We start from the raw sequence: 15,732 nt of genomic DNA, 5'->3' as shown, positions 1-15,732 counted from the left end.
AAGTATGACCTTTTCTATCCCCAAGATAATTATGAGATATATGATAGAGTATATAAAAAAGATTGTTTTCAAAAAGTGTACTATTTGCTAATATTATTAAATTTCTATTAATGGTTATAATAACTTTCATTATGTAATGTAACTAAGTTCATAAGTTTCTAATGTTTATGATCTAAAATTCAGAAATCAATCTCTCTTTCTCCATTTTATTTTGTTTCTCATGCCAAAATGTCACAATATTGTAACAGAAATATTTCTGACTTTTGGGGGTAAGTTTGGAGCTTGTCTTCCTGGGAGGACTTTGAACTGCTACAGTCACTGTTGGCTATGAAATAAGTCCCCACCTCATCATTGGTTGGCACTAACTGACCTAAGTACGTTCCTATCCACACTTCCCATTATGGTTGCTGTGTTATGTTTGGAGATAACGTTTGGGAGATCCAGGCAAGTGCTTGCTATGTCCAGTTCTTTTTCATCCATACATTCACATGCCTGGAGGCCTCAGTGTTGCTGACACTGGGAAAAAGATGAGTTCTTTCTCCCACTGGAGGTCTATCTGCTCCTTCAGCTTGCCATCAAATGCTGGGGCAGACACATGGAGTTGCCCAAGAAATCCTGATAGCACATGTCTAAATACCTGGGCAAATGTGTAGGTTTCCTGCTCAGCACTATAGCTCAGAATTCCGTGTCTAAATCTGTGAGTGGGTTGGGTTTGTGCATGATAATCACTCTCATTTTTTAATAGTATTCTTTCCTCTTCTTCATCTCTGTGTGGATTGCTAATATCAGTGTCATTCTCAGTTCCCTCATTGGCAATAATTTGCTACTTTTTTTTTCATTAAGATGACATACATATGGTTTCATCAGTGATATTTTATTATTCATATATATTCAGTTTCTTTTTAGCTGTATTGCAATTTTGTTTATCATGGGGTCATTACTACTATAATAACATGTCACTATGCACATGGTATTCCCCAATCAGCATGAATGTTCATAAAATATTTGTTAGTATAAACACTACTGTCTTTTCATGCTCCCAATAAATATATACTGAGAAACATGAAATGCCTGTCATAGCAATTACTGCTTTCAATACTGTGGATATATAAAAAGTGGAGTGGATGATCTAAATATTAAGAAATTAATGTTTAATAGAAGTGTACATGTAGAAAGCTTGGAAAAATTAATAGAAGTCATTAAATATTGTTATTAAAGAGTGGCCAATTTTACTTGAGGATTAAGGAATCAGGTATTGTGGTAGTTGACACTCAGTCGTGCCTCATGGGTCAAATGCAGTGCTACCTCCTGAGCAAAGTGTGAAAGAAATTGGTATGCTTAAGCTGGCTTGTTTTGGTTTATGAAAGCTAACTGTGCATATCTTATTTCAACTCCACGTTGTGTAATGTCACACTGGTAGTTTGAAGTTGGTCATGATGGGAGTATTTCCACAACAGAAATTGACAGACACTACACACCACGGCTTTTCAAAACTTTCCTAGATAATGACAGTCCCTTTGCTGTTCGCCTGAAACTATTACAGCACTGTTGATTGGCTATACTCCAATGCAAAATAAAAAGCTAAAAAGAAGGGGAAAAAAAAAACCTATTTCACATACATTACTCCAGAAGAAAAAGGACTTTGTATTTTATTCTTAATGACTGTTTAAGTCATTAAGTGTTTACCAGCACACCACTTGATAAGGTATTCCAAGAAAAGGCAGCATGAAGAAAAAAAAGAGTATGTGTTAGTAATATTCTCCAACTTCCAGGAGAAGTTTAAGACTTGGTGCAGCCACTACAGAGAACAGTATGTAGGTTCCTTAAAAAACTAAAAATAGAGCTACCATATGACCCTGCAATCCCACTCCTGGGCATACATCCAGAGAAAAACATGATCCAAAAGGATACATGCACCCCAGTGTTCATTGCAGCACTGTTTACAATAGCCAAGACATGGAAGCAACCTAAATGTCCATCAACAGAGGAATGGATTAAGAAGATGTGCTTTGTATGTGCTTAGTCACTCAATCATGTCCGACTCTTTGTGACCCCGTGGATTGTAGCCCATCAGGCTTCTCTGTCCATGGGGATTCTTCAGGCAAGAATACTGGAGTGGGTTGCCATGCCTTCCTCCAGGGGATCTTCCTGACCCAGGGACTGAACCCAGATCTCCTGCACTGCAGGTGGTTCTTTACCATCTGAGCTGTGAGGGAAGCCCAGAAGATGTGGTACACATACATATATACAATGGGATATATTACTCAGTCATTGAAATAAATGAAATAATGCCATTTGCAGCAACACGGATGGAGCTTAGCCTCCCTGGTAGCTCAGCTGGTAAAGAATCTGCCAATAATGCAGCAGACCCTGGTTCAATTCCTGGGTCAGGAAGATTCACTGGAGAAGGGATAGACTACCCACTTCAGCATTCTTGGGCTTTCCTGGTGACTCAGCTGGTAAAGAAACCACTTGCAATGCGGGAGACCGCCTGCAATGCAGGATGGACCTAGAGAGTGTCATACTGAGTGAAGTAAGTCAGCCAGAGAAAGAACATTCCTTATATGGGTAATCTAAAAATACATGATACAAATGAACTTAATATGCTTATTAAAAGTTCATTAAACTGAAACAGAAACAAACTCACAGATTTAGAGAACAAACTTATGGTTGCCAAGGCAGGAGCAGGACGGGGGGAATGATGGGGGAAAGTGACAGAGAGTTTGGGATGGACATGTACACACTGCTATAATTAAAATGGATGATCAATAAGAACCTACTGTATAGCACACATGGAACTCTGCTCAATATTATGTGGCAGTCTGGATGGGAGGGAAGTTTGGGGGAGAATGGATACATGTATATGTTTGAGTCCCTTTGCTGCCCACCTGAAACTACTACAGCACTGTTAATTGGCTATACTCCAATGCAAAATAAAAAGCTAAAAAAAAAAAAAAAAAAGAAAATCTCTCTCACATACCTTCCTCCAGAAGAGAAAGGACTCTATTTTTTTCTTGATAGCTGGACATTATGTACCAGGTAAAAGGTATGGCTTTAAATAGGCCTTTGTTAATGTGTGATAAGGCATGGGGGAGAGAAAGCATCCTGTAGTCCTGTGATTAGGTCTCAGTCTTTTAGTGAGTCTAAACAGTTCACAGAGCCCCTGGACTGAGAACTTCAGAAGTGCTTCTCCTTTTTTTAAAAAAAATTCTCTCCCTTACATAGAATAGGAAGGCTAGTGCAGGGCTGGAGTGGGGTATTCCTTCCCCCACAACAGTTAGGAGGTGATGAAGCCCTGGCAGTTTAGACTCTGATTAACTAGTTTCTCCCTATGACTGGCCTTGAAAAGAACAAGTGCTCTGGCATATTTCAAAATGGTCCCTTTCCCCCTCTCCCTACAGGGAGCACAAGGGGATTTTTCCCCCATTTACTATGGAAACTTTGAAAAACTCTTGAAGGTCAATATCACAATATTTTAGGAACCCCTATCACAGGTCCCCTTGGGGTTTTTAACTCTCAGACTTGTTCACTCTGAGCCCCTAGCACTCCATCAGTTACAGCTCCTGTTTCCTACCCCACCAGCTGTTTTCAGTTGCTGCTGAGCCTGGACTCCCAGATTGGGAATTTGGCGCGATCATCTCCTTTTCCAGAGCAGAAGACAGTCTTCCAATGGCACTGACATCATTTACCTTCCCCAGAGTTCACATTAAGAAAAAAAAAAATTAGTCCTGAGGGAATGGATTAGTCAAAGGGGGACATGCCATCTAGAGTATTTAAAGCACCAAAGTGTAGTGCTGATCAAGCACCTAGCTGGGAAGAGCCAAGAATCTTGAACACAAAAATATGCTGTCTTGTCTCTGGAGTTGCAAATGCCCGCTCAGGACACCTATGCTTCCCTGAAGGACTATCTGCATCAGATCCACTGTGTTTTTAGTATTCTCTTACGCCTGGATTCAGTGGCTTTCTCTAACTACAAGAAATTCCATGCTTGGCAGACTAGAGATCCAGCCAACCTGTCTACACCTGAAAGAAGTCTTCAAAGGTGAAAAAATGGGTAAAAAGTTAATACCAAATATATTTGAAGAATTCAGGAAGTAGAAAGAGAAGTCAAGAGATAGGATAACCATAGCTTGCTGGAAATCACTGTTTTGGGATAAGTCAGAGGTACAGATTGCCTTGTCCCTGAAAGGGCCAAGCAATCGTCCTCAGAGGCTTCTCAGAGGAGCTCTGGGATGGTATTATTAACTCATGTCCAGGCATAGATAGAACATACGATGGGGATCCATGTACTAAAATCTCTGGTTTCTGAAAACACTGCTATCTGATATTAACTAAAAACTATAATGTTAAAAATGACAACAATGATGATTTGAGTATCCCCTCTACCTCACTCTCAAGTAAATCATGTACACTTAGCAATATTATTGGGTTGGCCAAAAAGATCATTTAGGTTTTTCCATAAGCTATTAGCATACAAGCCAAAAAGAGAATTAAGCAAAATGATTCTGAAGAAAAGCCCTGAGGAGTAACACCTTTATAAGTGATAACTTGGGCACTCCAGGTTACACCTGATTTTGGTCACTGGTGCACAGGGCTGACATGCTTAAGATTATGGCTACTTCAGCATTTCCATTACCATTTTGCTTCACTTAAGCCCCAGTGTCTCCTAGGTCTTGGAAACTGCAAAAATTTCAGATATATTTCCTTAGATCTCTTAAATGTTATATAAAGTTATACAGTTCCCAATTTTATGCTCAAAATTTTTCTTAATCTTCCAAAGTGACAGAGCCAGTGAATGACAATTATCTTCAGACTTTCTGTGACTCTGAAGGAATGGCCACTGGGAGCTGACTGCTTATGTCTGTATCAAATGGACTCCTCTATGCAAAGTGGATTAGGAATATCCTAAGTGAGAGACTTTTCTACAAAGTAGGAGAAAGTGATTTTAGAGGGAAGACCTGGAATATGTGGGTAGGATGGAATTTCTGAAGGTATTCAAAGATTTGAGGAAGAGTATCAAGGACAAAGAAAATAATTGTGTGTAAGACTCAAAGAGATGACAGTTATCACTCAGTGATGATAAAAGAGAGATCAGGAGAAATTTGTGATATAAAAAGCTAGGAAATAAAAGGAGATGTAAAAGACCAGTATTACCTAATATGCTATGATTAGTATAGTATATAAACCATAGGACAAGACTATATAAAGCGATTATTCTAACTGAATCTGTTCCTACAAAGGAAGGAAAATAGTATCAGAGAGAAAATTTCCTTTAATCCCTATAGAGAGATAAGAAATAATTTTTTTTAATGTGTGTCAGAAGAAACCATAAAGTGTAATTGAATTAGTGCAACAGGGTGGATTGGGGACCATATGACAGCAATATAGTACAAATATGGTCGAATTTTTCACTTTTTATTAAAATGTCTTTCTTATGTCTTATAAGATTATGTCCAAGATCTTTATATTTATGCATAAATTCCTTCAGAAATTTTGGTCCATATAAGCAGTCTTAATTCCAATAACTATCTGAAAAGCCTACCTACCTTATCCATGTGTGCTAAGTTGCTTCAGTCCTGTCCAACTCTGTGATGCTATGGACTGTAGTCTGCCAGACTCCTCTATCCACGGATTCTACAGGTAAGAATACTGGAGTGGGTTTGCATGCCCTCCTCCTGGGGATCTTCCCAGACCAGGGATTGAATCTGTGTGTCCTGAGGCTCCTTCATTGCAGGCAGGTTCTTTACTGCTGAGCTACAGGGGACCTCTGTCTCTAACGTATAGCTTTATTCAATTATATTCACTTACACTAATACCTCTCTGCATTTACATGTGTGTTGATCAGCATAGACCACCCAACACAGTCCTTTGTTTCCATTTAACTCATGTTTGTCATTTGAGACCTAATTCAATAATTACTTTTAGCAAATTTTCTCTGACTGCTCTGCATCGTTAGTTTCCTCTTTCTGTATTTTAAAGGACCTTGTATTAAACTAACACTTTATTTTAATTTTAGCTCTCTCTATAGTGGATAGAGATTGTAACTATCTGAAGGCATTTCTCATATTAGGTTTGCCAAAAGGTTCATTTGGGTTATTTTGCAAGATGTTAGGGAAAAATCTGAATGAACAATTTCGCCAAACCAATATATTTCTCTATATTTTAGCTTACCCAGATTTCCTTTAATAAAATATGTTCTCAATAAATGCACAATGAAGAAAATTAAATAAGTTATAAATTAATAAATACAGGTGGTAATTATACATAATGAGCATAAGAGTGATTGAAAATAGTAAACAGAGCAAAATACATCAGAGAGTTGTTTCTTTGTGCATTTCACCCTAATTGTTCTGTGTTTTTGTCTCCCCACCTAGACTGAAGGTGCCTCCATCAGCACCATGTCTGTCTTCAATGACTCTGTCCTATACCCCTGCTTCCTCCTGACAGGCTTCTCAGGCCTTGAAAGCAGATATGGCTTAATTTCCCTCCCTATTTTCTTGATTTATGCCACCTCAGTTGCAGGGAACATTACCATTCTATTTATCATCAGAACTGAGCCTTCCCTCCACCAACCAATGTATTACTTTCTATCAATGCTGGCATTTACTGATCTGGGCCTATCCACTACAACCTTGCCTACCATGTTCAGCGTTTTCTGGTTCCATGCCCGGGAGATTTCTTTCAATGGTTGTCTGGTCCAGATGTACTTCATTCATGTTTTCTCAATTATTGAGTCAGCTGTGCTTTTGGCTATGGCCTTTGACCGTTTGGTAGCAATCCGAGCACCCCTGCATTATGCAGCCATTTTAACCAATGATGTAATCATTGGGATTGTTTTGGCAATCACCGGAAGAGCCTTGGCTCTGGTCTTTCCAGCTTCCTTCCTCTTGAAAAGGCTTCAATATCGTCCTGTCAATATTCTCTCCTACCCCTTCTGCCTGCACCAAGACCTCATCAAGACAACTGTATCCAGCCGTCGGGTCAGCAGCATCTATGGCCTCATGGTGGTCATCTGCTCCATGGGACTTGATTCAGTTCTCCTCCTCCTTTCCTATATCCTCATCCTTGGCACAGTTTTGAGTATAGCCTCCAGGACAGAGAGGGTGAAAGCTCTTAATACCTGCATCTCTCATATCTGTGCTGTACTCACTTTCTATACACCAATGATTGGACTATCTATGATCCATCGCTATGGGAAGAATGCTTCCCCAACTGTCCATGTGCTCATGGCCAATGTCTATTTGCTGGTGCCACCCCTCATGAACCCCATTGTCTATAGTGTCAAGACCAAGCAGATTCGTGACAGAATCCTCAAGAAATTCAACCAACAGAAAGTCTGAAAGAAACTCTAAAACACATCTTTTTCTTCTCCCTCTTTATGTTAATGATTTCATATTAATGTAGATATTTGATTTTAAATATTAAAATTTATATTTTGTTTTTAAGGTAATAGTAGTAGTATGTGAATGTGTGTTCAAATGTGTCTGACTCTGTCATCCCATGGACTGTAGCTCTCCAGGCTCCTATGTCAATGATATTATCCAGGCAAGAATACCAGAGTGGATTGCCATTTACTAGGTTTCCCTGATAGCTTAGTGGGTAAAGAATCAGCCTGCAATGCAGGAGATCTCGGTTCAATTCCTGGGTCGTAGAAGATCTGCTGGAGAAGGGATAGGTTGCCCACTCCAGTATTCTTGGAGTTCTCTTGTGGCTCAGCTGGTAAAGAATCTGCCTGCAATGTGGGAGACCTGGGTTTGACCCCTGGGTTGGGAAGATCCCCTGGAGAAGGGAAAAGCTACCCACTCCAGTATTCTGGCCTGGAGAATTCCATGAACTGTATAGTCCACAGGGTTGCAAAGAGTCAGACACAACTGAGCAACTTTCAACTTCACTTTCACTTTCCATTTCCTACTCAAGGGTATTTCCTTGACCTAGGGATCAAACCCACATCTCCTGCATCTCTTTCATTGACAGGTGGATTTCTTTACCACTGGGTAACCTGGGAAGTCCAATAGTATTATAGGAGTATGATAATACAATAATAGTAACCTGTATTTTTTCACTATAGAGAATAAAAGCATGATTTTGATTTATGTTCATATTGACATACTAGATAATATGCTCACTAGGTCCAGGTTAGACTATTCTTAACAGAACTATGATTTTAATAATTAGCAGTGGATGTTTATGAGACTAAAAGGGCCATCAAGTCAACATTTTAGTGAAGTTATTAGTTATAACTTGTAATGTCCTTAATTTATGAAAAAGATATGGATTTCAAGATGACTTCAAGTATAATATAGGGGCTTCCCTCATAGCTCAGTTGGTAAAGAATCCGCCTGCAATGCAGGAGACCCCGGTTCAATTCCTGGGTCGGGAAGATCCACTGGAGAAGGGATAGGCTACCCACTCCAGTATTCTTGGGCTTCCCTTGTGGCTCAGCTGGTAAAGAATTTGCCTGCAATGTGGGAGACCTGGGTTCAATCCCTGGGTTGGGAAGATCCCCTGGAGAAGGGAAAGGCTACCCACTCTAGTACTCTGGCCTGGAGAATTCCATGGACTAAGTCCATGGGGTCGCAAAGAATCGGACACAAATGAGCGACTTTTACTTCAAGTATAATATAGACTTTATATTCTACATCAACAATATTTCCCACAAAATTGACCTTAATATAAAAATATTTTAAAGTATTTTAAAAGTCTTTGTTCAAGAGAGAAAAAAAACATTTCCATCAGGAAAGCCTTCTATTAAAAGAAAATTATAACTGAATGAATATTAACACACTTTCAAAAACATAAAAGAAAGAAAATGTGGGCCAAAATAATTGAACTGATTTGGTTAGCTCTCAAATAATCCAGAAACCATAGGTTCTGTGTGTAGAAACCAGGAAGGCCTTTCTTCTTGGAGTGGTATAGATACTTCTGAGACCCAAATTTTCATCCATTTTCTGCTTGTTTTTGACTTATTATTGAAAGAAATATGTTAAAGTCTCCAAATATCATAATGGATTTCTCTATTTCTCCTTGTCATTCTATCAGTTTTACCTCAGAATTTAGTGCTTTGTTGTTGGGTGCATAGATATTAAGATTTATTATCTTTGAAATTATTTTATCAAAATGTAATATCCCTGATATTTACCCCTGATACTTCTTCTCACTTTCTGAAATTAATATAGCTTATCTCATTTTCTTTGGGTTAGCGATAGCATTGTATACCTTTCTCCATTTCTTTACTTTAAAAAATGTATGCCTTTAGTATGGAGGTTCTTTAAAAAACTAAAAATAGAGTTACCATATGATCCAGCAATCCCACTCCTGGGCATATATCTAGAAAAGATGAAAACTCTAATTCAAAAAGATACATGCACCTCAATGTTCATAGCAGCACTATTTATAATAGCTGTGACATGGAAGCAACCTAAATGTCTATTGACAGATGAATGGATAAAGAAGATATGATACACACACACACACACACACACACAAACACACACACAATGGAATATTACTAAGCCATAAAAAAAGAATGAAATCATTCCATGTGTAGCAGCATGGATGGACCTGCGATTGTGATTATCATACTAAGTGAAGTAAATCAGACAGAAAAGACAAGCATCATATTATATCACTTGTATGTGGAATCTAAAAAAAAAAATGATACAAAGGAACTTATTTACAAAACAGAAATAGACTCATAGATATAGAAAACAAACAGGGTTACCAAAGGGGAAAGCAAGGTAGAGGGATAAATTAGGAATCTGGGATTAACAGATAAATGCTACTATATATAAAACAGATAACCAATAAGGACCACTTGCTTCAGTCATGTTCAACTCTAGGCAACTCAATGGACTGTAACCTGCCAGGCTCCTCTATCCACAGGACTCTCCAGGCAAGAATACTGGAGTGGATTACTGTGCCCTCCTCCAGGGGATCTTCCCAACTCAGGGATCAAACACATGTCTCTTATATCTTCTGCATTGGCAGGCAGGGTCTTTACAACTAGTGGTACCTGGGAAGCCCCACTGTACAGCACAGGAACTATTTTTAATATCTTAAAATAACCTACAATGAAAATTAATCTGAAAAATAATATGTCCCAAGGAACCACTAATCTAATTTCTGGTCTAACAGATGTCCCTATTTTGGACTTTCCTATGAACATAATTTTCCAACAAAAGTCCATCTAGTCAAGGCTATGGTTTTTCCAGTAGTCATGTATGGATATGAGAGTTGGACTATAAAGAAAGCTGAGCGCTGAAGAATTGATGCTTTTGAACTGTGGTGTTGGAGAAGACTCTTGAGAGTCCCTTGGACTGCAAGGAGATCCAACCAGTCCATCCTAAAGGAAATCAGTCCTGAATGTTCATTGGAAGGACTGATGTTGAAACTGAAACTCCAATACTTTGGCCACCTGATGCGAAGAACTGACTCATTGGAAAAGACCCTGATGCTGGGAAAGATTGAAGGCAGGAGGAGAAGGGGATGATAGAGAATGAGATGGTTGGATGGCATCACTGACTCGATGGACATGAGTTTGAGTAAACTCCGGGAGTTGGTGATGGACAGGGAAGCCTGGCATGCTGCAGTCCATGGGGTCGCAAAGAGTTGGATACAACTGAGTGACTGAACTGAACTGAACTGATGAATGTAATAATACATAATGTATTTTGTGGCTAACTTATTTTATTTAGCATACTGATATATCATGCTTTAGTACTTCAGTCCTTTTTATTGCTGAATGATTTTTCATTTTATGGTATTATGTAAATGGATTAAAGATAGAACCTGTTTATTGACCTGTATATTGTTTACTTCTTTATAGCAAGTAGGACTTTAATCTCAAGCTCACTGGCACCAAATTGAAATTCTTCACATGCACTCCTTTTCAATATATCTCACATAAGCATAATTATAACCACACAGAAACTGCCTGATTGGTATACTCACAAAGCTGACCCAACTTCTATTAGCTATAGATAAGACAAATCCAGAAGCTTTAAAAAATTCCAAATCACTGTTGCCCTTGAGGGCTCTCTGACCCAGTGACTACCTTCAATGAGAGTAAATGATATTATCAAGAAACATAGTAGTGGAGCTAAGTTGCTCAGTTGTGTCTGACTCTTTGTGACCCCATGGACTGTAGCCCTCATAGGCTCCTCTGTCCATGGAGTTCTCCAGGCAGGAATACTGGAGTGGGTTGCCATTCACTTCTCCAGGGGATCTTCCTGATCCAGGGATCAAATCCAAGTCTCCTGTATTGGCAGGCAGATTCTTTACCATCTGACCCACCAGGTAAGTCCTAAGAAACATACGTCCCTGCCTAATTACCCCTTTGTCTCAGGAGTTTCCTTGTTCTTTTCCCCTTGGAGTGGTGGCACTGACCACTGCCCCTGGGAAGTCCCGCTGTTTGGGACTTCCCTTACTATACAAGCTGTCCCAGTGCTGCCCGAGAAATCTAAAGTTGTGTTTCTGCCATTTTACAGTTAAGCCTTTTCCTGATCTCCAAATCCTCAAACTCAGTACAATGTATATCATACATTTTGTTTATCATTCAGATGGGTGATAACCATTTGATTTAATTCCACATTCTATTATAATGCGAAGAACTGACTCATTGGAAAGGACCCTGATACTGGGAAGGATTGAGGGCAGAAAAAGAAGGGGATGACAGAGGATAGGTTTGTTGGGTGGCATCAACGACTCGATGGACAAGAGTTTGAGTGGGCTCTGGGGATTGGTGATAAACAGGGAGGCCTGGCGTGCTGCTGCCCATGGGGTCACAGGGAGTCAGACACGACTGAGCGACTGAACTGAACTGATTATAATGCTGATACGTATATTCTTGTACATATTTTTGTGTGGACACATTTTCATTTCTTTTAGATATTTATTTTAGAGTGGAATTCTTGGATTATACAGGAACTCTAAGGTTAACTGCTTAAAGAATTTTGCCAGACTTTTCCAAAGTAGCTTCAAATTTTACATTCTCACAGTAGTGTATGAGGATTCCAGTTTCTCCACCTTCTCAACAACACTTGTTTCATTTTAAATTCTAACTGTTTCAGTGAGTATGAAATGGTATTTAATTGTGGCTCTGACTATAATTTCACTAATGACAAGCATTTTTTCATATTCATATTGGCTATTTGTGTATTCTCCTAAAGAAATGTCTATTCAGATCCCTTGGTTATTTTTAACTGTTTCTTTTTTTTTTTTTTTGTCTTTCTATTATTTTATATATTTTAGACATAAGGCTCTTATCATATACATGATTATAGATATTTCCTAACAATTTGGGGGTAATAATTTCATTTTCTTGGTGATATCCTTTGGAGCATAAAATTAGTTAATTTTGATGAAGTCTATTTTTTTTTTTTTTTTTACTTTTGTAGCTCATGCTTCTGGTGTCCTAATAATCCTCTGACAAATTTGACATCATTAAAATTTTACTATACGTTTTACTCTAAGAATTTTACAGCTTTATCTCTTTCATTAATACATTTGACTCACTTATAAGTTAATTTTTATGTATTGTGAACTAAGATTTTTATTTTATTTTTTTAATAAGACTATGTTCAGGTGGCAATATGTCTTAAATTTATCTACAGATTCATTAAAACCGTATCAAAATTGTAGTTGACGTCTTTGTGCAAAATGACAAGCATATTCTAAAACTCATATATCCTAAAGTAAATCAGTCCTGAATATTCATTGGAAGGACTAACACTGAAGTTGAAGCTCCAGTACTTTATGTGAGGCTGCCAGGGCTAACACCATGACAGGCGGCCCGGACCTAAGTTTAGATTTCCCCCGAAATGGTAAGATTCCCTACCCCCATCAGGCCACCTGGAGCCAGCCAATCAACATGCGCCCAGTAAGAAAAAGGGAACATATCAAGGGAAAGCTGAAAAAGCCCGCGAACGCCCAAGTTTGAAAAAAGCCCGCGAAAGTTTGGACCAATAAAATTGCTTTGCAAACATGTAACCAATCCGCTTAAGCCAGCTACCAACTGCTTATGCTCACCCTATAAATTTGTGTAACAGCTTGGGCTCGGGGCTCTCTGACCCCGCACCACTGCGTTGGATGCGGCAGGAGCCCTGACTCGAGTCAGCAATAAACTTCCCTTTTTGCGAGTTGCATTGTCTTGGAAGATCCTTCTCTCTTCCCGCTCGGGGATTCGGACATCGGGCATAACACTTTAGCCACCCAATGCGAAGAACTGACTCATTGGAAATAACCCTGATGCTGGGAAAGATTGAAGGCAAGAGGAGTAGGGAAGGTCAGAAGATGAGATGTTTAGATGGCATCACCAACTTGATGATGGGAGACCGGGTGCTGACTGAGGCTCAGATCGTGAAATCCTTTTTGCCAAATTCAGACTTAAACTGAAGAAAGTAGGGAAAACCACTAGACCATTCAGGTATGACCTCAATCAAATCCCTTATGATTATACAGTGGAAGTGAGAAACAGATTTAAGGGACTAGATCTGATAGACAGAGTGTCTGATGAACTATGGAAGGAGGTTCATGACATTGTACAGGAGACAGGGAGCAAGATCATCACCAAGAAAAAAAATGCAAAAAAGCAAAATGTCTGTGTGAGGAGGCCTTACAAATAGATGAAAAAAGAGGAGATGCAAAAAAAAAAAAAAAAAAGGAAAAAAGGAAAGATATACCCATTTGAATGCAGAGTTCCAAAGAATAGCAAGGAGAGATAAGAAAGCCTTCTTCAATGATTAATGCAAAGAAATAGAGGAGAACAATAGAATGGGGAAGACCAGAGATCGCTTCAAAAAAATTAGAGATACCAAGGGAATATTTCATGCAAAGATGGGCTCAATAAAGGACAGAAATGGTAGGGACCTAACAGAAGCAGAAGATATTAAGAAGAGGTGGCAAGAATACACAGAAGAACTGTACAAAAAAGATCTTCATGACCCAGATAATCATGATGGTGTGATCACTCATCTAGAGCCAGACATCCTGGAGCACGAAGTCAATTGGAACTTAGGAAGCATCACTACAAAGAAAGCTAGTGGAGGTGATGGAATTACAGTTGAGCTATTTCAAATCCTAAAATATGATGCTGTGAAAGTGCTGCACTCAATATGTCAGCAAATTTGGAAAACTCAGCAGTGGCCACAGAACTGGAAAAGGTCAGTTTTCATTCCAATCCCAAATAAAGGCAATGCCAAAGAATGCTCATCTACCACACAATGACACTCATCTCAGACACTAGTAAAGTAACGCTCAAAATTCTCCAAGCCAGGCTTCAACAATACATGAACCGTGAACTTGCAGATGTTCAAGCTGGATTTAGGAAAGGCAAAGGAACCAGAGATCAAATTGCCAACATCTGCTGGAAAAAGCAAGAGATTTCCAGAAAAAACATCTATTTCTGCTTTATTGACTATGCCAAAGCCTTTGACTGTGTGGATCACAATAAACTGTGGAAAATTCTGAAAGAGATGGGAATACCAGACCACCTGACCTGCCTCTTGAGAAATCTGTATGCAGATCAGGAAGCAACAGTTAGAACTGGACATGGAACAACAGACTGGTTCCAAATAGGAAAAGGAGTATGTCAAGGCTATATATTGTCACCCTGCTTATTTAACTATATGCAGTGTACATCATGAGAAACTCTGGGTTGGGTGAAGCACAAGCTAGAATCAAGGTTGTGGGAAGAAATATAAATAACCTCAGATATGCAGCTGACACCACCCTTATGGCAGAAAGTGAAGAAGAACTAAAGAGCCTCTTGATGAAAGTGAAAGAGGAGAGTGAAAAAGTTGGCTTAAAGCTCAACATTCAGAAAACAAAGATCATGGCATCCAGTCCCATCACTTCATGGCAAATAGATGGAGAAACAGTGGAAACAGTGGCAGACTTTATTTTGGGGGGGCTCCAAAATCACTGCAGATGGTGACTGCAGCCATGAAATTAAAAGATGCTTACTCCTTGGAAGGAAAGTTATGACCAACCTAGACAGCATATTAAAAAGCAGAGATATTACTTTGCCAACAAAGGTCCGTCTAGTCAAGGCTATGGTTTTTCCAGTAGTCATGTATAGATGTGAGAGTTGGACTATAAAGAAAGCTGAGCGCTGAAGAATTGATGCTTTTGAATTGTGGTGTTGGAGAAGACTCTCTGAGAGTCCCTTGGACTGCAAGGAGATCCAATCAGTCCATCCTAAAGGAAATCAGCCCTGAATATTCATTGGAAGAACTGATGCTGAAGCTGAAACTCCAATACTTTGGTCACCTGATGCGAAGTGCCGTCTCATTTGAAAAGACCCAGATGCTGGGAAAGATGGAAGGCAACAGGCGAAGGGGATGACAGAGAATGAGATGGTTCGATAACATCACTGACTCGTTGGGCATGAAGTTTGAGTAAACTCCGGCAGTTGGTGATGGATAGGGAGGCCTGGTGTGCTGCAGTCCATGGAGTTACAAAGAGTTGGACACAACTGTGCAACTGAACATAAACTGAACTAATGGATGTTGGCAACTTGATCTCTGGTTCCTTTGCCTTTTCTAAAACCAGCTTGAACATCTGGAAGTTCATGGTTCACGTATTGCTGAAGCCTGGCTTGGAGACTTTTGAGCATTACTTTGCTAGTGTGTGAGATGAGTGCAATTTGTGGTAGTTTGAACATTCTATGGCATTTCCTTTCTTTGGAATTGGAATGAAAACTGACCTTTCCCAGACCCATAGCCACTACTGAGT

General features: G+C 39.3%; 1 protein-coding gene across 1 annotated transcript; it reads left to right on the top strand.

Annotated features, from left to right (window-relative positions):
* The first annotated feature begins 6,398 nt into the window (after positions 1-6,398).
* LOC110142020 (olfactory receptor 51G2-like) lies at positions 6,399-7,340 on the top strand. The gene has a single exon (XM_020901037.2). It carries the CDS (start codon positions 6,399-6,401, stop codon positions 7,338-7,340), a length of 942 nt encoding a protein of 313 aa, XP_020756696.2.
* Positions 7,341-15,732: the final 8,392 nt, after the last annotated feature.

Source organism: Odocoileus virginianus, unplaced genomic scaffold (genome assembly GCF_023699985.2).
Source record: "Odocoileus virginianus isolate 20LAN1187 ecotype Illinois unplaced genomic scaffold, Ovbor_1.2 Unplaced_Contig_30, whole genome shotgun sequence".
NCBI classification, from domain to species: domain Eukaryota; kingdom Metazoa; phylum Chordata; class Mammalia; order Artiodactyla; family Cervidae; genus Odocoileus; species Odocoileus virginianus.
This window is presented reverse-complemented; position numbering and strand designations above follow the sequence as displayed.

What these genes read in the sequence shown, in the direction of transcription:
- LOC110142020 (XM_020901037.2), top strand. Translation starts at nt 6,399, where the DNA reads ATGTCTGTCTTCAATGACTCTGTCCTATACCCCTGCTTCCTCCTGACA.